This window comes from Onychomys torridus, chromosome 14, assembly GCF_903995425.1.
Source record: "Onychomys torridus chromosome 14, mOncTor1.1, whole genome shotgun sequence".
Taxonomy (NCBI): domain Eukaryota; kingdom Metazoa; phylum Chordata; class Mammalia; order Rodentia; family Cricetidae; genus Onychomys; species Onychomys torridus.
Genome location: NC_050456.1, coordinates 68,041,826 through 68,066,494, shown reverse-complemented (window position 1 = coordinate 68,066,494; position 24,669 = coordinate 68,041,826). Strand labels below are relative to the sequence as shown.

At 46.7% G+C, this 24,669-nt stretch overlaps 1 protein-coding gene across 3 annotated transcripts in view; it reads right to left on the bottom strand.

Moving 5' to 3' along the window:
- Window positions 1-24,669, bottom strand: part of Dglucy (D-glutamate cyclase) — a 134,336-nt gene that overhangs the window by 61,985 nt on the left and 47,682 nt on the right. The window contains exon 1 of one of the 3 annotated variants that reach the window (XM_036205825.1): window positions 20,246-20,433. The exons of 1 other annotated variant lie outside the window; for it this stretch is intronic. Coding sequence is in view for 1 of the 2 variants with exons in the window: in XM_036205823.1 (XP_036061716.1) it covers window positions 19,745-19,757 (13 nt within the window). In the remaining variant the exon portion in view is untranslated. Of the gene's footprint in view, window positions 1-19,744; window positions 19,767-20,245; window positions 20,434-24,669 lie in introns of those variants that run through there. One more of the 3 variants, XM_036205823.1, reaches the window with a different exon arrangement.

Genomic DNA, 24,669 nt, shown 5'->3' with positions numbered 1-24,669 from the left:
CCTGTCTTTTTATTTTATAAAGGCAACTCCTGGGGCTGAAGAGAATACTCAGCAATCAATACTCACTTCTCTTGCAAAGGTCTGGGTTCAGTTCCCAGCACCCACTACACAACCATCTGTAATTCTAGATCCAGGGGATCTGGTGCCCTCTTCTTGTGTCTATGGGGTCCTGTATCTATAGATGTGGGGCATATAAACTCATGTAGGCACAGACATATACATAAAATAATAAATCTTAAAAAACAACTCCCTATATTGTGATCATTCTGGCTGATTCTGTAAGAAGCCTAGATTTCTATGTAGGGGATCCACATGCTTCTAAGGAACCAGACTCTACTTAAGGCTCTACTTAAGGACAGCACGTGACTTAGGCTCTCACCTTGCATGCAGGAGTTGGTCAATGTAGTCCAGGCCGGCCCAATTAGAATAGAGGTTCTCAACCTGTGGGTTGTGAACCCCCCTTGACAAATAGAGATCTCCAAAAATATTTACATTTATGATTTATAACAGTAGCAAAATTACAGTTATGAAGTAGCAACAAAGATAATTTTGTGGTTGGGGGTCATGATGATATGAAGAACTATATTAAAGGGTTACAGCATTAGGAAGGTTGAGAACCACTGAATTAAAATGACTCTCAGGACACCTCAAGTAAAAAAAAAAATGAGTTTTGGCTATGGGTTCAAGGCATGGATCTGATCCAGCCAATTTACCATGCTACACAAAACCAGAAGCATAATCCTGCCTATAGAGGGAAACCTTGGAAAGAGCTGCAGCTGGAGCCATGGCACCATTGGGAGTACCCAGATAGCCCTACCACGGAATTGACTAGTTCTCTGCCTGCATGGGCATGTTCACTGTTTAAAGCAATTCAAGCAGGCTCCTCTGTACCATCATGCTGAAAGCAAGTGGGACACTGAGTCCTCCCTGCAGGTTCAGGCTCCTCACCACATTAAAACCCAACTCCAACATCCATCCTTCTGCTGCTTTACTCCATTTCATTTTCTTCCTCATCCCATAAGATCCATGTGCCATTAACAAGTGCCTTCCAAGTACTTGATCCTAACAGTAAAATTCATTCAGGAGCTGGGAGATGATTTGATGGGTAAAATGCTTGCAACACAAGCATGGGGACCTGAGTTCAGATCCCTGGTACCTAAGTAAAAAACCAGGCATGGTGGCATATGTTTGCAATCCCAGCTTTGGGATGCAGGTCTCAGTAGCTTGCTGGTTAACCAGTCTAGCCGAATGAACAAAGCTCCAGATTCAGTGAGAGACCTTGTCTCAGAAAATAAGGTGGGGGACAATAGAGAAGACACTCAACAATGGCTTCTGGCTGCCACAGGCTTGTGCATGTGTGCATGCCCTTCTGACCACATGCACACACAAGTATACACACACACACACACACACACACACACACACACACACACACACACACCTCAGTGAGGCTAGAGATCGGCAGTGTCTCCACTTGTCTCATGAGGACTACTGAAGCCCCAAATGAATTGAAACATTTCCTCTATGGCTACATATTTAAAATTTGTTAAGGTCAGATTCGGAAAGCAGCCCTCATGAATTGTAGGCTTCTCTTTCTAAACGTGTGGTGTATGTTTATTTGCATATGTGGGTGGGGGTGCGCACACACATGTGTTCATGTTGTGTGGAGACCAGAGGTCACTTCTCGTGTCTTCTTCAGTTGTTTTCTGTACCACCACAACAAAGACGGTGATGACTAGCACACCACCATCACTACCACTACCACCACATATCACACCATCATCACCACCACCACCACCACCACCATCACCACCATCATCACCACCACCACCACCACCACCATCACCACCATCACCACCATCACCACCATCATCACCATCACCACCACCACCACCACCATCATCACCATCATCACCACCACCACCATCACCACCATCACCAGTATCATCATGATCATGAGACAGTGTTTCTCACTAAACCCACAGCTCACTGATTCTGCTAAACTGACTAACCAATGAATTTCAGGGATCCTCCTGTCTCAGTATCCCCAACCCTTAGGTTATAGGAGTAGACTGCTGCACCCACCTTTTATATAGGTGCAGGAGATCTGAACTTAGGGTTCTCATGCTTGCTCAGCATGGAACTAAAGAACAGAACCATCTCCCTGGCCCTTTTTAAAATCTTATGTTGCTTCATCTCTCTAGTTGGAGTATATGTTTCTTGACCACGAGGCTCCATTTTTCTTCCTACTTTGATTTTCCAGTGGCCAAAGTTACATTTTCTAAATGTGTGCTGTATATTCTTATTCACATGTGTGCAGGGGAGGGGAAGTACATGTGTTCATGTTGTTTAGAGACCAGAAGTCATTTCTGGTATTTTCCTCAATTGCTCTTCATATTAAATGGCACATGGAGCTACTATAACTAAAATTTTCTCAGGGATCTGACTGTTGGGTACTTAAAAAACAAAACAAAATAAAACAGGCACCAGGCTAAGTGATTAACATGTGTAATCTTTTTTAAAAAAAATATTGTCTTGGGGTTGTCTTGGGCAAGCTGCTTTGCATATTTGTGTCTCAGTCTCTTCATTTATCAAATAAATATAATAATCTCAACATCTCCCTGGGCTTTCAGAAGATTAAATTATTGAAGTCAAACAACTGAAAAGCAATGCCAGGCATGGCCTTATCCCATTAGATGTCTTGTGCTGAGCACAGACCAGTGGCTGGCTCTCAAATGCATATGTCTTCCCTGACCCATGGGTGATGGCCAATCTTTCCCAGGAGCCAACATAAACTACAGAAGCTCAAAAAAAACATTGGCCACCAGGTGGGGAGAAGTTTTCATCTCGTTCCTTGTCACACATAGATTGGCTCCTGAAGAGCCATGGTGGTCCCGTAAGTGTTCATGGCTGGAGCCATTTTGTTTCATGTCCAAGTTCACTGTGTTTAGATGACAACAAAGGCTTTTTACTCTGGTCTCAGCCTAGCAAGCCACGGACACTTCTAGATTTGACAACTTGAGCATCAGGTTTGACTTATTAGTAAGCAGAAAGGGATTTGCCAGGAGCTCAGTATGTATTTTCAATCAAGGGATGAAATGGTTCCTTGGAACATTCACTAGCATTTTGAGTGTCATAGAATCCCAGGACTCAGGAGGAAGAGGGAGGAAGGTCAGGAATTCAAGGTCATACTTTGAGGCCAGAGTGAAACACATGAAACCCTGTCTCAAAAACATCCCAAACCACAGGCTGACAAGATGGTTCAGTTGGTAAAGATGCTTGCTCTGCAAGCTTGAGATTTTAGTTTTGTCAAGAAATCCAAACAAAGGTAGGAAAGAAATGAGTCTACTAAAGTTGTCATCTTACATGCCTACACATATCATGGACACACATGGACACGCACACGCACAAAATCAAATTATCAGTATGTGTTTGCTCAAGGGTCTTTGTTAGCAAGGGGAAAAGCCACGCCTCCTTAGGGCAGGCTTAGTGAGGGGTTTAGGTGAGGATACCTAGCCCTAAGGGATAGGAAGAAATGTGCCATGTTTCCATCTCACAACCCTTTTAGCCTCAAATAAGTAAAGCTTAGATTTTTTTAAAAAATATATTTGTGTGTGTATGTTTTTGAGACAAGGTTCACCCCTATGTAGCTCAGGCTAGCCTCAAACTCACGATCCTCCTGCCTCAGGCTTTGGAATGCTGGCATATTAGTATGTACACCATCATGCCTGGCTTCCATCCTAGAGGTTTTCTGTTGTTGAGTACTTCCGTCTTTCTGTGAGAAGCATTTCAGTTTCTCTTTACGAGATGCACTGTTTTCAAAGTGTGGCTCTCTGCCTGAATTGGAATCCTGGAGCACTCACTAAACATGCGCATTTCTGGCTCCACGCCATTTTTGCTGCACGAATCACGGAGAAGTGGGGTAGCATTTAATAGCATGTTTAGGGGCTGGGGCAATGGCTCGATGGGTAAAGAACTGGCTACAAAAGATGGTCTGATTTTGAGCCCCCAAACTTTTACCTGTAAAGTTGGGTGCAGTAGTGTGTGTTTATAATCCCCATGTTCCTATAGTGCCAGTGTTTCTTAGCCTTCCTAATGCTGTGACCCTTTCATACAGTTCCTCATGTTGTGGTGACACCCCCACCATAAAGTGATTTCCATTGCTACTTCATAACTGTAATTTTGTTATCAACTGTAATGTAAATATCTGTGTTTTCTGATGGCCTTAGGTGACTCCCATGAAAGGGTTGTTCGACCCCAATGGAGTCGAGACCCATAGGTTGAGAACCACTGCTATAGTGAGCTGGAGGATGAAGATGGGAGAATCCCTGAAAGCCCATGAGCTGGATAGCCTGACATATACCATGGCGAACAACAAAAGAGAGACCCTGACTCAGTCATAGGAGCAAGGGAGGACCAACAGCTGAGGTTGTCCTCCAAGTACCTCCCCCACAAGAATAAATAGATGCACACACAAGAATGGATACACACTCACACATAAGGATGGACACATTCACACACTAGAATGGACATACACACAAGAATGGATACACAATCACACAAACACACATACACACAAGAATGGATATACACAGACTCACACATATATACTTTCTCTCTCTCTCTCTCTTGGTTTAGAAAAAACCCACACATTTAGATAAGATGAATATGGACTAAAATCCAAGATGCAGATCTGCTATTACCCTTATGGATCTTGGGCAGATTAATTAACCTCTTTGGACCTCAGTTTTATCACCTGGGTAGAGGGTACCCTGTAGCTGGAAGTTTTCCTGCATCCTGCCCAGGCAACAGCCACTCAGACCCAAGTAAACACACAGAGGCTTCTATTAATTAAAACTGCTCAGCCATTAGCTCAGGCTTACTACTGACTAGCTCTTACATTTATACTCAGCCCATTTCTGTTAATCTATATGTTGTCACATGTTCCATAGCTTTACCTGTGTGCCATTACATGCTGCTTCCTGGACAGCGGGCTGGCGTCTCCTGACTCAGTCTTCCTCTTCCCAGAATTCTCCTTGTCTGCTTATCCCACCTATACTTCCTGCCTCACTATTGGCAGGTCAGCATTTTATTTATCAACCAAATCAGAGCAACACATATTCACAGAAGCACCCAAGTAGTTGTGAGGAACAGGCTGCACTCTTTCCCCAACTGCTGTAGAACAGTGGTGTTCTGGCTGTCTATCACTGTGCTCAGTCGCTACATTCTGTGTAAAGCAGCAATTTCCTCTGAGCTATTCCCCCTGCGTGTAGGCACTAAGGCAGAACTCCTCATCTCATTTGTGCAAGTACACAGCCACCACCTGTCCAGCATAGCCATGAGGTACAAGATAATAAATAATCGATTTGTACTAGTAAAAAGCTATGACCTTTGAACTTACTGAATTAGGAACACACAGACTTATCAAAGCCATAAAAGTGGGGAGTGCTAGGGAGATAACACAGTTGTAACGTGCTTGCCTGGCAAGCATGAGAACCCACATACAGAAAGCTGGGTGTGGTGGCACATGCTTGTAATCTCAGCACTGGGAAGGTGGAGACAGGAGGATTCCCTGGGGCTCACTTGCCAGTTACCCTAGCCTATTTGGAGTTTCAGTCCAGTGACAAATCTTACCTAAAAAAAAAAAAAAAAAAAAAAAAGTGTACAGTGCCAGAGGAATGACACTTGACATTGTTCATTGCCATTCACCACCTCTATGTACATACACACAGACATGCATATGTACACACAAACAAGTACACACACACACACGCACATACACACACACACACACACACACACACACACACACACACACACATACACACACACTCAAGAACTACACCCCGACCAATGAATGTTGCAATCTACTCACCTGAAATTTCTAAAGGGAAGGATATACCAATGAGTCCTCAGACCACTTGGTGTATAGATCACAAGATCACCAGGTGACAAGCCTGTGACCCTATGTCCAGGTTGACACTCAGCAGTGGCTTCCCTGCTGAACACTTCACTTCAGAAACTGCCTGTCATGGGGGCCCCTTTCCCAGGCAGCTCCGAAACTGAGCTCCTAGCTCCTTCTCTGGCCACCTGGAGGAACTCAGCATTTGTTCCTGGCTCTCTGCTCTGTCATGGCTCAGCTAAGAGCTGTGTCTGCTTTCAATTTCTTTGTTACTGGAGTTGTTAGGGTCAAAGCCTGGGCAGAGGGAGCCCTAAAAATCAAGGCTTGATGACCCACCCTATGTCAGACACAAAAGAGGAAAGTGATAGTGAGAAGCAGGGAGGGATTTGTTCATTGTGGCCACAGTAGAAAGAGGAACGTATAAAAGGGACCAGTGATCCTCCAAGTCCATCTTTGGGTGCTGATAGGAGATTTAACTTTAAATGGCGGTAATAAGAGGTGTGAATAACTAAGTATTCTGAGGGAATCCTGTCTAGGCTCCTGGCACAAGGTCTGTGGTCTGTCCTGCAAGGTGTTAGCACTATGCAAAATCTCTTTCTGGGACACAGGCTCCCTTGTGGCTGGCATCAGGGCCCAGCCTTTTCCTTCTCCAGTGAGAGACTCCTGGAGAAATCCCAGTTCCTTGGGGCTCAACTGTCAGACAGTTGGTATCTCTTCACTCCTAATAGGATGGTCATACTTTCTCAGCCTTGTAGCTGAAAGTTTTCCTGTTTCTTGCCTGGTCAACAGCTGCTCAGACCCAAGTAAACACACAGAGGCTTCTATTAATTAAAACTGCATGGCTATTAGCTCAAACTCACTACTTACTAGCTCTTACACTTAAACTCAGCCCATTTCTGTTAATCTATATGTTTCAATGTGTTCTGTGGCTTTACCTGTGTGCCATTACATGCTGCTCCCTGGACAGCGGGCTGGTGTCTCCTGACTCAACCTTCCTCTTCCCAGAATTCTCCTTGTCTGCTTATCCCATCTATACTTCCTGCCTGGATACTGGCCAATCAGCATTTTATTAAACCAGTGTACAAAAGCATTATTCCACAGCACAGCCTCTCTATAACCTTGGACTTGTTGGCCAGCCTGTTACAAACCTTCTGGGTGAGGCTGGCAAGATGGCTCAGCAAGCAAAGGTTCCTGTCACCAAGCCTGACAACATGAGTTTGACCCCTAGAACCTACATGTTGAAAAGAGAGATTCCTGACAGTTGTCCTCTGACTTCCACACACTTGTAAATAAATAAAAAATGTGATAAAAACCCTTCTGGGCATGTAATGGCTTCTTTGGACTGCCACACATCACATGTCACATCAAAAACACCAGAAATGTGTTAGCTTAAAGTTCTAGAAGGCAGGAGCCCTCTGTAGGCTTCTGGAACACTCCTTTCTGATATGTTCCAGCTTCGGTATCTTGCAAAATTATATTCTCTAACTATTAGTGGTAAATGAGCATGCAATTGACTTGTAGGGATTGATTTTATGTCAAAAAATTTCTGAATTCTATTATGAATTTGATAACTTAGTTGTAGATGATATGGGTATTCTCCTCAATCATAGTTTCTTCCATGGGGTGACAGAAATGACCACCGGTAGCCCCTGCTTGGATTGTCTTTGCAGATAACAATTTCAAAGACATAGGATATTTATTTGAACAGCTCAGTGGTAGAGTACTTGCTTAGCACACAGGAAGCCCTGGGTCCAACCCCCAGGACTGGGCAGGGGGTGGGGACACTTGATGTTCATGAGGAAGGGGCAGGATTATTTTGATTGACCCCCTACACTGACAGCCCCAGCAGGGATGGGAGGGACATCTTAAACCTTCCTAGATGTTGCTTGCCCTTTGGACTTGAGGCCACTCAGCTGATCATCAGCGACCTTATCTCAAGAGTCTCCCTGTCATATCAACAAACACTCTTTTTCTGTGCAGAAAGAAAAGACAAGGCGTAGAAGAAACATGAAGGTGTGGGCCTGTGAAAGAGGTGAGTGATGACCGTGAGCCCTAAGCCAGGACAGCCTGAGGCCACTGAAGCACAGCCAATATCAAATCCACAGATGCAAACCTAAGACATGTGAGATCCCATTATGGAGACCTTTACTAAGCAAACTCAAAGAAGAATAATTGGAGACAAAGTTCCATTCATGACAGAAAGACTTGGTACCACAAATATGTCACTTTTCTCTATATTGGCATATGCATTCTGGGTTTTTTCAACCAAAGTTCTAGTAAGTGTGTGTGTGTGTGTGTGTGTGTGTGTTCATGTGTATGTGCTGTATATGTGTGTTGTGTGTTTATTAACATATATATGCAGGCACATGTGGTCACGAAGGCCTGGGGACAATGTTGAGTATCATCTCTCAGCCCCATCCACCTTTTTATTAAGGCAGGGTCTCTCCCTGTCCTGACACTCATCAAGTAGCCAGGCTGGTGGCCATTGAGTTCCCGAGATCCACCTGTCTCCATCCCCTCAGAATTGGGATTATATGCACCCACTTTCCCCCTATGGGTTCTGGGGTTTAAACTCAAGCACTCATGCTTGCACAACAAACATTATATCAACAGAGAAATCTCCCCAGCTTAGAAATATTTTATTTTAAAAGAACTCAACAAACCAATTCAAATATATTTTTGAGATGAGGTCTTTCTATGTTGTTAGGCTGGCCTTAACCTTGTGAACATGGGTGATTCTTTTTCTTCAGCCTCTTAAGTAGGTGAGGCTACAGGTATGTGCCACTATGCCTGACTCTGATTCCAGAATGCATATGGAAGAGCAAAGGGCCAGGAAATGTCATATCATTTCTAAACAACAAAACCCCAGATACATCCTCTTCTAGATCTCACAATTCGTGGAACTACAGTGATTAAGAATGAGCAATATAAACTCCTACCACTCAACAACAACAGATGAATAACCCAATTAAACCGTGGGCAAGGGGCTTAAATAAATCTTCCTCCAAAAGAAATGTACAAATCAAGGAGCTATTGCGAGAGGCTGGCACCACGAACCATCGAACCATCGCAGAGTGCTAATCAAACCACAAGGAAATAATTAGGAGTCTACTGAGAAAAACAAAAGTAAAAGCAGAGACACAGTTGGCCGGGATTTAGGGGAAGGTAAACGCTTGAACACTCCTGCTGTGAGTGTGAAACGGTGGAGCCTCCTTGAAGATCCAATGGCTCTGCCTCGAAAAGTTAAACAATGAATGACCATGTTTCCAGCAAACCCAGTTCAGGTCTGTGCCCCAAAGGATGGGGAGCAGGAAATTTACATTTTTATGCACCCATGTTCTTTTTTTTTTTTTTTTTTTTTTTTTTTGAGACAGGGTTTCTCTGTGTATCTTTGGAGCCTGTCCTGGAACTCACTCTGTAGCCCAGGCTGGCTTTGAACTCACAGAAATCCACCTGCCTCTGCCTTCCAAGTGCTGGGATTAAAGGTGTGCACCACCACCGCCCGGCTCACCCATGTTCTTAACAGCATCATTCACTCCAGCCCAAAGGCAGAAGCAATCAAAACAATACTGATGGATGACAAAGAAACAAATTACATATATACTTATAATGCAATCTATTCAAAAGGGAGTGAAATTCTTGCGCATGCTGTAATATAGAAATGCCATTGAAGACATTAGGAAAGCCACTGCAGGTGAAGCCAGATATAAGACAAGTATTTTATGATTTCATTTATGGGAAGCATCTGAATGAGCTAAATGCACAAAGATAGTAAGCATATCAGAGCAGTCATTCCCAGTGGCTGGGAAAGGGACAGGGATAAGGGAGAGCTTTAGTTTGAGATGAAGAAAAATTTCTGGAGGAGGAGGTGGTGGGTGTTGTTGCTAAATAATACGGATCACTCAATGCCTCTGAACTTTACACTGAAAATTGTCAATGTTGAATTGTATGATCAGTAACAAGCTGTAAAATAGATGGAGTTCCTGGAGGAGGAGGAGGAGGAGGAGGAGGAGGAGGAGGAGGAGGAGGAGGAGATAACTAGATAGGATGTGTGGGCCACTTCTTCAGCCTGTTTTACAAGAAAAGAACGTTCTCGCAGCTAGGGAGATGTGTCAGCCAGTAAACTACTTGCCTGAGTCCCATCCCCAGTACCCATGTAAAAAGCTGGGCATGGACACATCTAAATTGTAATCCCAGAGTGGGGAGGCTGAGACAAGAGGATCCCTAGGACTTGCTGGCCAGCCATTGGTGGGTCACAGGTCCCAGTGAGGGACCCTGTCTCAAAACACTATGTGGACTACCTCTGAGGAACTATATACACCTGAGGGTTGACCTGGCTACCATGAACACCTGCACATGCATATGCATGCACACACATGTACACACACATACACACAACACAGTAGGGAGCAGCACACGGAAACGACAACAAAAAAACGAAAGTAAGAAGAAGAATGAGACGCCTCGTCCCGGAGGCCAGCGACCCGGAAGCCAGGAAGAGGACCACAGGCAGAAGCGCACGGCGCCGGGTGCAGAACCAACTGACCAAGAATTCGAGAAAGCAACACAGGACGAATCAGCGACCGTGCCCCATGCGGCAGCACAAGTCTGGGCAGAAGACGGCGAGGGCAGGGCAGAACCATGAGCCCCCAGGCCACCCCAGCCAGGCCGGCCGCTACACAAACGAAGCCGAACAGAAGCGGGGAAGACAGCCACCACCCAGCGCCAGGTAGCAGAGGCAAGGCGGCAGAAAGCCAGCGGGAGGCAGAGGGGAGGAGAGTGCCAGGAGACAGGGCATGACAGAGGCCAGATCCAGGGGCGGGACCCAAGGGTCTGGGCCGTGCGGGAGCCGAGAGGGCAGAAGAAGAGGCGCGCCGAGGGCGAAGAGGCAGAGCAGTCATCTGCCTGAGGGACCCCAATCAAGCCACTTACAGTAAAAGATCGTTCAACTACCAGAGGCCAACCCCAGATTTCTCTACTCTGGTCTGCAAATAGATGCTAGAGTCGGGGACACTTCCACTGTTGTCCTCCCTGAGAGCAATGGTAAGGCAAGTCTCCTGGAGAGTACTGTCCAGCATCCTCTGGTTGATGAAGGGACTTATATTCTTCAGCAGATACTAAGAGGTTTCTTGTCACAATGGACTACTCTGTGAGTGACAACAGCATGCCCTTCCCTCCCCTCTCCATTATCAAACACAACCAGATTTTATCACAGTCTCCTCTTCATCTCCATGTTAAATGCTGCATGTATTTGCATTTGTCATTAGTAACTAAACGGGGGGGGGGGGGGGTGTTGGGGATTTAGATCAGTGGTAGAGCACTTGACTAGTAAGCGCAAGGCCCTGTGTTCGGTCCTCAGCTCTGGAAAAAAAAAAAGTAACTAAAGGGTAGATTAAGAGCAACAATCATACATGACCAAGAAGACTACATACCAGCTACCTTTGTAATTAGTGATTCCAAAATTGTTTAGCTAGGGAAGGTGGGTGTTGGGCAGTCAAAAAGTGGTGCTTGGGCGCCATCATTTCTTCCTGTCTTGTAGTGGGTTGATTTGTGGTTCTCCCCAAAGATACATCCAAGTCTGAGTTCCTGGTACCGGTGAACATGACCTTCTATGGAAAAAAGGGTGTTTGTAGATACAGTTACATGAAGACTCTTGGAATGAGATTACTGTGGGCCAACCCAGTGGCACTGAAATTCAATGGCAACATCTATGAAGAAAGAGTTGACAAAGAATAGGAGAGACACAGAAAGGGTGGCCTGTGAAGGAGGGGGAGTGAGGCCCTAAGCCAGGACAGCAAGGACAGCCTGGGACCACCAAAGCCAGGACAGGTCAGAAAGAATGTTCCAGAAGCCTGCAGAGGGTGTGGTTCTGCCAACTCTCAGATTAGATGTCCTGCTGTCCAGAACATAGAGCTGACACACTTCTGGTGTTTGTGGTGTGACGTGTGATTCATGGCAGCCCAAAGAAGCTGTTACATGTCCAGAAGATTTTAAAAATTACTTCGTTATGTTTGTGTGTGTGTGTGTGTGTGTGTGTGTGTGTGTGTGTGTGTACATGTATGTACTTGTCGCAGCACATGTGTGGAAGTCAGAAGACAACTTTCAGGAGTCGGTTCTCTCCTTCCACCATAGAGGTCCTAGGAATCAAACTCAGGTTTCAGGCTTGGTGGCAGGTACTTTTGCCCTCTGAGCCATCTTGCCAGCCCCACCCGAAAGGTTTAAGATTGTCCTTCCTCATCCCTGGTGGAGCTGTTATTTCAGTCTGTATTTCAGACCTAGATAACCAATCAAAATAACCCTTCCTCAAGAACATGATGTGTCTCACCCCCAATGCTGGGGACTGAACCCAGGGCTTCAGGCATGCTAAGCAAGTGATGTACCCTCCGCCCCAGGGATGGTCAAGGGGTGGTCATATGACTCCTGGAGTCACTCTGTGTGTGGCTGCAGGGAAATAATATTCCATGTCTTTGAAATTGCTATCTGCAAAAACAATGTAAGCAGGGGCTACCTGTGGCCATTTCGATTACCCTATGGAAACAGCTGACCTGTGGAAAAAGCCAGGAGGGAAAGGAAAACCTACGTTGAAAAGGAAAAGGCAGGTCCTGATGCACCCCACACTCTGTAAACAGGTATGCCTAGTGACGTGTTTCAGACAGTAATTCAGGCTTAAATCATCAAGACAGCAACTCTATCATCCCAGAGGGCAGATGCAACAGTAGCTAAATTTCAAGTCTGATAACAACATTCTCCTGAAGATGAAGGTGACTAGGAAGTGTGGAGCGTTGTTCCTGGTCAACCATGCTACAGTCAGAGCAAGGTATAGGCGATCCCTCTGCTAGGCCTGTGCAAAGAGCCCCCGCAGCCACATCACTGAGGAAAGGCACACTGTCCAACGGCAGGCCTGATGCTTACCAGTTAGCTGCCACACAGAGGACCTATCTCACACGTCCAGTCCTAAGTCCTGCTGACTCATGGACCTCACAGGCCAAAGGCCATGATGCCATGAATGGGGGATCCTGGAGAGAAGAGGCAACAGGGGGACGTGGTGCCCTCTGCTAGCTGAATGTGTAGCTCTGTAAGACTACTTAAAGCCAAGAAATGCTCTGCTTGAGAGTCAGAAACAGACAAGTGTGGTGGCTCTTGCCTATAATCCCAGCACTTGGGAAGTGGAAGCAGGAGGTTCAATGTCATCCTCAGCTACAAAGCAAGTTCCAGGCCACATGGACTGTAGGAGACCCTGTCTCAAAAACAAAAAACAAAAAAACAAAAAACCCAAAATGTTGGAAACATGCTAGATGGTGTCACAATGTGACACACTGGGCTTTTTGACAGTGACAAGGTTCTGAAAAAGTACATTTCATTTCTTTTTCCATTCGTAAAGCCACCTCCACATGTGTGCATGGGCTGCTAAGAGGGACATCACTCGTAGAAGTAAGATGAACATCAGATGTGGTACATGGCTATGCGCGCTCTCGCGCTCTCTCTCTCTCTCTCTCTCTTTCACACACACACACACACACACACACACACACACACACACACAGAGAGAGAGAGAGAGAGAGAGAGAGAGAGAGAGAGAGAGAGAGAGAGAAGTAGCTGTGGCATTAGGGAGTTAGTGCATCATTAGTTGAGTTTTAATAGAATTTAGCACTAGGAGACAGGCTGGCATCCCAAGTGATGGGTCCCACCATCAGTAGTGATGAGGGGCTAGGAAGGCTGGTGAGACTGACCAGAAGGTCATATGATTAAAATAAAGGAATGTGACTTTATTGGTACCATGCTTTAGATCTAAAATGTCTCCCACAGGTTCCTGTATTTTTTGAATGTCTGATCCCTGGCTGGTGACTCTGTTTCAGGAGGTTGTGGAATCTTCAGGAGTTAGGGTCTGGATAGAAAATGGGTCAACAGAAGTAGGTAGGCCTGGGAAGGTTCAACCTAGCTCCAGTTTTAGTCTAGCATTCTGCTTCCTGATTGCTCCCACCTACATGGACTGAGCTGTGCCTGCCACCCTGCCTTCCCTACCATGATGGACTGTGAGCTCACATGAACCTTTCTCCACTTGCGCTGTTTCTAGCAGGTATTTGGTCTCAGCGACGAGGAAAGTATCTAACACCAGTGGGAGAGCATCAGGAGCACAGAGGAGCAAGGAAGATGTAGGCAGCCGCCCTTGGAGCAATGGTCCAGCCACTGCTTGGACTAAAAGTAAAGACGGTCCCTGAGGACCCTTGCCACAATTGTGTGACCTGTCCCAAGCAATCAGGACTTTCCCAAATGCAGGGGAATGAAAAGAAACAAGGGTTCAAGGCACTGGAACCGGTCTACTCAGCAGGTGTGAGGCCTGACCTGATGGAATGCAAAGTCACAATGAGAAAGAGGAATCCACTGTAATGGTTAGATCTCCTTCTCTTGAAACAGTCAACAGGCAAACCGTGACACTCATGAAAAGAAAGGACTTAAGAAGGGCAAACCCTGGAAGAAAAGGATGATGAGTTTGGCTTTTACAAGCTAAACAGGAAGAATCATGTGACATCCCTGTGCAGTGGTCCTCAGAGGCTGGGCATTGAGCATCAAATTCTGGGGAGGTGACCTGCATGGAACGGGGAAAGCTGGAAACCATCAGCTCCCATTGTGTGGTAGAAGACACCAGAGGTCAGAGCAGAGGTCAAGAAGGGCAGTGGGCAGGACAGGGACTCTTGAGCCATTGGGTGACACAAACAGGAATCTCTGTAAAGGAAATGGGAAATATGTCTATCAAGATAGAAGTCTCCAGAGCAGTGCCACTGCGAGACACAGGGACATGATATGTAATAATATCTAGTCCCAGAGAGATGCTATCAAGTCTAAGAACAGCTTCAAGTGACCTGGAGTATGGCCCTGTTTAATGACTTCAGCACAGGCAGGGAGGTCAGGGAAATACAAACCAGGCGATGGAGGGCTGAGGCGGGAGGCAGTGTAGACAGCCAGTGTAGACAACTCTTTCAAGAAGCTTGGCTGTGAAGGAAAAGAGTAAGAGAAGCTCAAAGGTGACGTTAGAGAGCGTGAAACACAAGCACATGGCCGTTTTCAGACAAAGAAGTGTTTGAATTAAACACCAGGTCAAGTCATGACTGAGAGGTGGAGAGAGGGAGGGAGAGAGAGACAGAGAGACAGAGAGAGAGAGAGAGGGAGAGAGGGAGACAGAGAGAGAGAGAGAGAGAGAGAGAGAGAGAGAGAGAGAGAGAGAGAGCATGCAATGGGTGGAGGGAGGTTCTAGGAGAGATGGGGCAGCCTTGGGCAGGATTACCCCTCTTCCTAGCGTAAGAAAGATAAAAGGAAGAAAGAAATTGAAGTGATTGTCAGGGTGGGCCTCGGTACCTCAAATTTCCTACAGCTTCAGTGTCATTCAGGTATGTCAATGGTCAGGATCTATCCGGTGCCAATGACAATGAGGTTTGAGAAAGGGCTGAGGAAAAAAGATCAATCAGGAGAAGATGGCGATGCCTAGTTACAGGGAGCTATCTAGGGACAACTGGAAAGATTTCAGGCAGCCTTAGAGACCAGTCAGTTAATAGTTCAAAGAACCCATGTTAAACCACGTTCCTCCGGCGTAGTTAACACCCCTGGGGAAGGGGCAGGGCAGAGGCATTCCAGATGTGGGCTCGATTGGATGGGTTTGGATAGGAGGGTAAGTAGACAAAAGTGGGTAGAAGACAGGATAGAGAGAAAAGTGACCACCACAGCCTTGTGAAATCCTCCCTTCATTTAACAGTTATCACTGGTTGGAGTGCTTAGCTGAGTGGTCAGTGTCATCCTGTATATGAGACAGATTCTGTCTTCAACAAAGAAAGTGGCAAGCTGCAGACGAGGTAACAATAGGAAGATCTGGGATGGGAAGGATCAAATTCAGCCCCACTATTTTTCTTTCTGAGAGTAACCTTTTTTTTTTTTCCTACAAAACATGAAAAATCCATGCTTATCAAAGTGAAATGAGAAGACTAACGTACACATCTCTGCAGAACTCTGTTAGGCCTAAGGCTCACAAGTCAATCCCTTAACTTAGGCATTTAGTAGGTGTCTGGTGTGTAGTCGGCACTCAGTAATACATTTCATTCATTCTATGCTAACATTATTCATCAAAGCACATTCTCTGGCCCTGAGCTAAGCTCTCCTGAGATGTTTATTGTGTTCATTTCCAATCTTAGTTCTGGAAAATAACCAGAAAACTGGTATATTCGTCCCTTCACATTGTTTCACTGAGCCAAGTTAAGCTACTCCTTGATGGACTGATTTCAGGTAAGTATGGAAAGTGAACTCTCTCATTTCTGCCCATCCCACTACCAGAAAAGTGAGCTGGGATGCGTCAGCTTTCTGTTCCTGTAACAAATACTTGAGATCAATTCATCTAAAAAAGAGGAAAGGTTTATTTTGGCTCACAGTTTCAAACGTTTCAGAGGGGTGGCCTTTGGGCCTGAGCAGGGGCAGAACATCATGTCAGGAGTATATGACAGAGATAACACTCACTTCACAGTGGATAGGAAATAAAGGACAAGAGGAGTGATAAGCTCCAAATATTCCCTTCAAAGGAATGCCTGAAGTGACCTAATTGCCTCCCATCAGGCCCTTCCTCTTCAAGCCCCCATCACCTCCCACTAGCACCACAGGACCGTTGACCAAGCCTTTGACACACGGACCATTGGGGGGCACTTCTATAACCAGAGCACCTTGCTTATTGAACCTTGTAGAGACTTCCTGGTGAGGTGTGGAGAAGTCCCCTACACATCAGAGACAAAGATGGACCCCCAGGCAACAGAGGATACCCTTTCTTCATCTGCCACCAAAGATCCAAGATCACAAAGGACAGTGTCTCTCTAGAGACAAGGGAAGTTACTAAAAGATCCGGAAAAACAAACATACTTCAAACAGAGTGCAACGCCACTCTTGCTGGGTACAGAGGGTAAAGCTGAACAATTGTGGACAGCCTGAGCAGTTGATCGGAGGTAATCTCACTGGTGCTAGAGGCATTCACCCCAAACACTGGAGCCAAGAGCTACCCCTAGATTTTCTGAAGAAAAACACAGAGATAAAACAGGCCCCCAGCAGGCATGAAGCAGAGCCCATGTGAGATAAAGGTTTCAAATTCAATTCTGAGGGACACATTTATGGGAACATGGAACAGTTTCGATTCTCCCTCTCTTTCCTTTAGAAGGAGAACCTCTAAAATTTCCGTGAGCATCTTTAATTGGTACAGCTGGAGTCTACATTTCTCAGACACTCCTGTGGTAACATGTTTCGAGGAGCTGGCCAGTGGAATATAAATGGAAGGACTGTCCGTCCTCTGAATTTTATCATCCAAGAGGCCGTCAACCCCTATTCCCTCCCCCTCTTGCAACAGGCAGGAACAGAAGGAAGAGAAAGTGAGTGAACTTTGACTAAAAAGAACAGGGAGACAGAAAGCGGAAGAAACACGGGCTCCTGGACGGCTCTGTGGACCAGCATTGCTGCTCTCCCTCGCACTGACCACCTACCTCTCAACCCTTAGGTGAAAGACAAATCATCTCCTCTGCCCTCAGAGAAAACCAATCTTAAGAACTTCTGGTTACAGCCTAGCCTATGCCTAGCTAATAATGTCTTTCCCCAAAGTACAGATAAAGTTAGAGCTGAACAGTATTTCCTGAGAGCCCCCAGGCATTGTTCTAAATACATGTACAATCTCATTTAATCCACACCTATCTTTTAGACCGGGGCTTTGTTCCATTTTACAGAAAAGGAGATGTATGCTGGGAGATGCCGTACTCCAACTGATGGCTCACCGCCATTGGACAACCAAACCTGAAGCCTAACCTGTGTGTCCTGGAACGAGACGGTGTCCTCGTTCACTGTGTTTCAGAGCATCTCTTCATACAGGTCCACGCAGTCAAAAAGATGTAGTTCAGAGCCAGCAATATGGTTCTGCAGGTAAAGGGACTTGCCAAGCAAGCCCTACAGCTTGATTCAATGCCCAGAACATTCACAAAGGTGGAAGGAGAAAACCAACTCCACAAAATTGTCCTCTGACCTTCACAGGACACTGTGATACATGCATGCACACATACAATGATTTAAATTAATTTTTTTTTAAAAAGAAGACAGGGTTCAATTTTCCAGAGACCCATGACTGGATGCCAACCATTACAAATCATTTAGTATCTTTACAAGTCAGTTTTCCCCAAGAGAGCATGGGAAAGAACCAAACTACTGACTTCATGGAAGGATAAAGTGGATTTACGAATGTTGAAGTAAAGCTTTGAAAGCTATCAAGTGAGGCATGAGTGATAAACTGCCTTAAAGTAGGATGGAAAATCCTTAAAACCCAAATAACAAAATGCACTCTATTTTTTTAAATGTAAATACCATCTAGCAATTTGGCAGATATCCTAGAAAGGCTGTGAAATCTGTCAAGGAGAGGGGTACATTTGGCTTTGTACATCTGTCATCTTTAACTGAAGAATGGAGATTTAATCAAAATTAACTGGGAGGGTTCAGACCTATGTACCTAGTGGGTGCTTGCGTGTGTGTGTGTGTGTGTGTGTGTGTGTGTGTGTGTGTGTGTGTGTGTGTGTGTGAGAGAGAGAGAGAGAGAGAGAGAGAGAGAGAGAGAGAGAGAGAGATCCTTAATAGAAAAGAATCCTTATCAGAAAGTCCAAGAAGAGCAGAAATCTGCCATATCCATGGGAACTTGGCAGGTGCAGAAGCAGCTGTGGTAAACGAATTCAAAGGTTCCCAGTTCAAGGGAGCTGGGGACTTCAGCTGCTCTGCTGACACAGATCTTTCAGATATGCCTGTGACATTCTCCAAATGTTCTTGTTCTCTCGCATGTGTACATCATGCCAGGTCAGGAGCCACCAGTTGACCTCCTGGAATTCAGTCCCCAAGCCAGAAGGAAGAGCTGATGCTCTAAGGTTGTGATCACATGGATCACTGTTGAAGGGATGTTCAGGGATGGCGCCTTTGGGAGGGGACTGCTGCATGCGGGCTCTGACCTCATCAGTGGGCTTTTGGGAGGTGGCAAAAACCACAGAAAATGGGGTCACTTTGGAGGAGGTGGGTAGTTGGGAGGGGTGCTCAGGAGGGGCAATATTGTCTTTAGCCCCTTCCTCTCTTTCTCTCTTTGCTTCCTGGCTGCTGTGAGTTGAGCTGTGTTCCTCTACCACATGCTTGAGCCATGCTGAAAGGTCTTACCTCATCCCGAAAACGGCCAGGTCAAAGGACTATGGTGAATGAAACCTTTGAAATCATATACCCAAATAATACACTTTTCTCCCATAAAGTCCCTTATCTCAAGCATTTTGTCGTAACAATGGAAAGCTAGCACAAAAATTCCTCATCATAAGTGTGTGCAAGCCCAGTGTAGCTTTCAGTTAATTCTACCCTGCCTGTCTTTCTGCCTCAGTTTCCCCCGTTCCTTCTAGCAGAGGCTGCTTTCCCTCTGCTTCTCACTCCTGGCTTCAATTCCCCATCCTTTGACAGGACTTAGCTGCAATGCTCCTTCCCTCCTCTCTGTGTCAATCAATGCTGACATGCTGCTCCCTGCAGATGTCATCTCCACTTGCTCTCCTCCCCGGCACGTGGGTGGTTTTTCCATCCATGCTCCTGAAGTTGGGTAGATGGTTATCACCTCTACGTTAATCACACAGAAAGGAAGAACGACAGCAGACAGGCATGGACACTCTAGAGAAGAGGTTTCCCAAAGTCACAGGGCTCTGCCTCCTGCACTAGACTACACACAGGTCTGAAGCATGCCGCCACAGTCACCTGAGCCAAGTCAGCCTTGGCTCCCGCAATGGGGACGGAAGCAAGCCAACTCTGAGTGTAAGTTAGTCTCACCTGCAGCCCTCATTCCTCAAAGGCAGAGAGGGAGGGACCTCTGAGGCCTGTGGTTATCTGGCCAACAATCTCAGGTCTGTGTTGGACTGGACTGTCCCCTCCTCATGCCATCCCTGAAGTTACCGCCATGAGCTGCATTCTCTCCTCCCTAGCAGGCTCTGGCCCCAAGCTGACAGACACCCCAAGTCGATGATTTCAGTTTCTTTTCCTTTGCCTTCACATGCTCTTGGGGTTATCAAGGACAGGAAGATGCCTTGAAAGGCCATCCCAGGAGAGGGAAGAAGCATGCCTACAACTCCTGGTCCCAGGTTTCACGAGCAGAGACTGGACTTTCCAAGGGGAGGCCCGGATGGATTCCAGCAGAAAGATTGTTAATTGCTTTTGGCCTGCAGCTTCCCTAGAGCAGTGTCCTTAAACCCTTGGGCTCCTGGGGCAGGGTGGGGAGGGGTGTGTGGATGTTGCCTAGGGCAGAGAACTACGTTGTGTTCCCTGCTGACTTACTGTTGGTTTGAGACGTCTGGACTAGAGTGACACACAATCCTTCCCTTTGTTTCCTTAGCCTTGTAGAATGAACTTCCTTCTGGAAGGCATAAAGATCTCTTTGCTTCAGCTCACAGGAGCTTTCTGGGGTTGCCTGCTGCCGCCGCTGCCGCCACCGCCACTGGTTCGTTCTGCCCAGCTCAGGCTCGGTCTACATGCCCCAAGCCCCAGGCACCACTGCCTGCTACAGCTCCACTCCTGCAGCCAATGCTTGCAAGGCCTGTACTGGGGTGGTGGCTTCCTTGGCAGGATGCCAGCCGTGGCTCTTAAAGCCACAGAGTTGCTGGTGGCTGGAAGAACCCTCTAAGGTCAGCTTGCTCTACAGAAGTTCCCTGCCTTCCCTAGGCAGCATTAAGCAAGGGCAAGGCCACCATGGCCTATGAGAATGAAAAATCCTGATGTAGCAGGGCAGCAGCCCCAGAAATTCTAATGCCACTGGACCTCGGGGCACACACTGCACATTGAGGAGATTCACAACTACCCTGGTGTTCCAATGTGAAGCCAGACTCTGGGATTGCCATCTGTACTGTCCAAATGTCAGACTGCACTGGGTCATTTGGGGTACAGGTGAGAAGGCTGGTCCTGATCTGGGAGTCAGGCTCATAGCTGCTGCTGGCCCTGGGGGTGTACTGAGTTAGGTGGCGGGTGTGGGGGTGTGTGTGTGGGGGGGCTGAAACCTGGCTAGGTTGCTTTCCAGCATTCAGTGTGCTCCTCACTCATCTGAGGCTTAGCTGACATAACAGGAACACAATGCTAGGTCAGTCTCCAACACTTGGAAAATGCTTGGAAGACACTGGCAGGGCCTGTGGTTTTTTTGTTTTTGTTTTTCTGGATGCCTCCTGCAAGGGAAGAACAGGTTCTGCTCTCCCTCCCTTGCTTCAAAGATATGAGAACTTCCCTTCAGACCCAGCATCAATCCCAACCATGCAGGTTCTTCAGCAGATGGTTCCAACCTGCCCTGTGGCTTCACCTTTCCTATCTCTCTTGAGCCTCATACCCCGCCCCCCACCACCACCCTCCACCTCCCCACCCCCCCCAGCACAAACCATGAATCACGTGTTAAAGCACATTGCAAGTCCTTTTGGTGCCAGGCTCGGCATGTCTCTTCCTGGGTCACTTTTCCAACTCTTTTTCCCCCTGTCTGGTTAGCTTCTTCCCCTCCAGGGAGGGCAGGTGATTGGCAAAAAGGTACCATCTGTACTCTCCCACCAAAAAACAGACTCTGGATATTGAATCCGCTGGCACCTGATCTTATCCTTCCCAGTCTCTAGGACTGTGAGACATAAATTTCTGCTGTTTACAAGTCATCCAGCTTGTGGTATTTTGTTATAGCAACCTGAATAAACAAAGGCATTGTGCTGAGTGAAATGAGCCGTTGTGAAATAAGGAGAAGGAGTCTATTATGCTACCTGTAATGAGGTACCCGGATCAGGCAGAAGTCACTGGACAAAGTAAACCAGTAGCTAGACAGGGGTGGATGAGGAAAATGTAAAGTTAGCATCTAATGGGCACAGAGCACCAGTTGGGGAGGATGAAAGGGTTCTGGAAGTGGATGGTGGTGATGGTGGTAAAACACTATGGATGTACCTAATGACATTGACTTGTACAGTTGAAGCAGGTGAGCTGTCAACATATGAAAACATTGTATTAGATACCTAAAATTGTAAGAACACCCCTGACCTCTACCCCTCAGGAGAAGACAGTTTGCAAAGAGCAAATATCCAGGGCCCGGGGCATGCCCTCTCCATTTTTCTAGAGGCATAATGATGAGATTCAAAACCCAGAAGTAAAATTGTGTGGTTGACCAGAGATGCAAAGAATGCCAAACATTTGCAGTTGGATTCTTTGGTGGATGCGATGTAGGCAAAAGTGCTAAGAGAGAGAAATAGCTTAACACTCCGGGTCAGAATACGGTCTACAAGAGAAGCGAGTGCAAAGTCAAAGAACAAAGAGGGCCAGTCAAGTTTGCCTCGGAGTCGCCCAGAAACAGACAGAAAAGCACTGAAATCTGGAACGGCTGCATGCTTGCTATTTAAAGGTCAGATGGTTAGAAGGACTCAATAGGTGGGAGCAATAGGAATTCAAGACTTTTTTTTCCCCTCTAAGGTGCTTCTAAACTCAATTAGATAGGAAGCTTCTAGAAGCAATGATCTCTGCCTATGGTGTTCTGGGCTGAAAGTTTGCTTCCCTCCGAATTCCTGTGTTGAAATTTTCACTGATCTTCAATGCAGTGGAATTTGGGGGAGGTACTTAGGGCTTAAATGAGGTCATGAGGGTGGGGCCCTTCTCCGATGGTGTTAGTGCCTTTATAAGAGGAAATGCCCAAGAGCTTCACTTCTCAGCCATATGAACACCATACAAACACCACCACCACCACCACCACCACCACCACCACCACCACTACCACCACCACCAATCCTAGCCTGCTGCCCACTATATACTGTGATCTTCCTCTGTCTCCAGACTTTCCCAACCAGCAGTCAATACCTCCAGTGACGGTGAGACCCTAAGACCAAAGCTGAGAGCAGGGCAGGGCTTCCTGCACTCACCCTGTAAACCTTCCTGCTTCCCCAGTGCCTGGTGGCACCTACCAGCCGTGCTCACTTTCCTCTGGGACTCGTAGAATGGCTAAGCAGCCTGTCCCCAGTCCTGGGAATATATCAGAGCCAAGGAGATAATGGTTCCTGCTGGAAGAGGGTCTACCCGACCGGAGTATATGTGTTTGTACCAGGGACCCAGAGCTTGCCATTTTCAAAAGTTCACTTCTCAGCCACAAATAATGCCACTGTTACAGTAGCACTTCCTGTTTTTCACAAATTAGTCATAGTAAAAACAGAAGGAGGCAAGAGGCTGGCGGCTACTGAGCCTGGCTGCAGGAGAATGCTGACTTCTGCCTGGTGTAGGGCAGGCAGAGACCCGAAGAGGCAGGGGGTAGCCCGCTTCCTTCTGCACCCGCCTCTGGCCCAGTGCCTCAGGCTCAGCCTGCTTAGTGTATTTCCTGACCGCCCTTTGCTCCCTGCTCTCTCTTTCTGACCCTCTCCACCACTCTCCATGCCAGTAGTTCCCAAACGGTGTTTCGCTCCTATCATTTATTTGCTTAAGATCCTCCAGTGGCCTTTGTACTGACCACAGAGTCAAGTCTGAAGACTCAGCCAGCCCTTCCTCTAGGGACTCTGGGCATGCCTGCACCAAGGCTAGAGTGAACCTCTTACAAAATTTAAGAGGGTGCCAAACAGTTCAGTAAACATAATAGGCTGTTTTAAAAAGTCAAAGTTCATAAAAAAAAAAAAAACAAAAAAAAAACTCCATGGTGACTCAATAACAAAATTTTAACTATGGACTGAGGTGTTTCCTCCGCATTACATGTCTGTTCCCTTCACCAACCCTCCTGGCTGGGCTAGCCTGGACTTCCTTCTCAGATAGTACAAACTCTTCTCAGACTGCTCCCGACCTGTGCCTCTGCTCACACAGACCTCTCTATCTCCTGGCTCAATTCATTTCTTAAACCTTCTTGCTATTCCCTCGTCTCTGTGTTTCTAGCTCATATTGTCATTTGGGGGCTTTCAAATTCTTTTAGAGGCATCAGAGAGGGTTGGGGTGGGGTGTAGCTCAGTAACAGAATAGACAATTAGCTTGCTAGAAGCCCTGGGCTTATGGAGTAAAAGGAGATAGAGATGGATGGATGGAGAGAGAGAGAGAGAGAGAGAGAGAGAGAGAGAGAGAGAGAGAGAGAGAGAGAATTGCTAGCCGGGTGGTGGTGGCACACACCTTTAATCCCAGCACTTGGGAGGCAGAGGCAGGTGGATCTCTGTGAGTTCAAGGCCAGCCTGGCCTCCAAAGCGAGTTCCAGGAAAGGTGCAAAGCTACACACAGAAACCCCATCTTGAAAAACCAAATAATAATAATAATAATAATTGCTAGAAATAGCGCATGTCAGGGCTGGGTATGTAGCTCACAGGTGGAATGCTTTGAAGCCTAGGATTTGATTCTCACCGCCACATAAACTGTCTGGTGGTGCACACATGTAATCCAACCACTGGGGAGACAGAGGCAGAAGGAGCAGAAGTTCAAGGCCATCCTTTGCTACGTGGAAAGCTTGAGGCCAGTAAGGCCTACATCGGATCTTGTCTCAAAATAAATGGATACATGGTACCAGATGCATACCTCCTGACTGAGGCCTGGCCTGGCCTCCCTGTGTGAAGTCGTTCCCGGGGCTCTGTCTCCCTGACTGACTAGACCGCTCTTGTCCTGCTTCAGTTTCTGACAGAACTCACCGTTGTCAGGTGTGCGTTCCCACTCCTTTCTAGCTGCTGTCCATCTCCTCAACTGGGACCCGAGCCTCAGCAGGGAGTGGCTTTTCATCTGGGTTTTCACGGGGGAGTTCC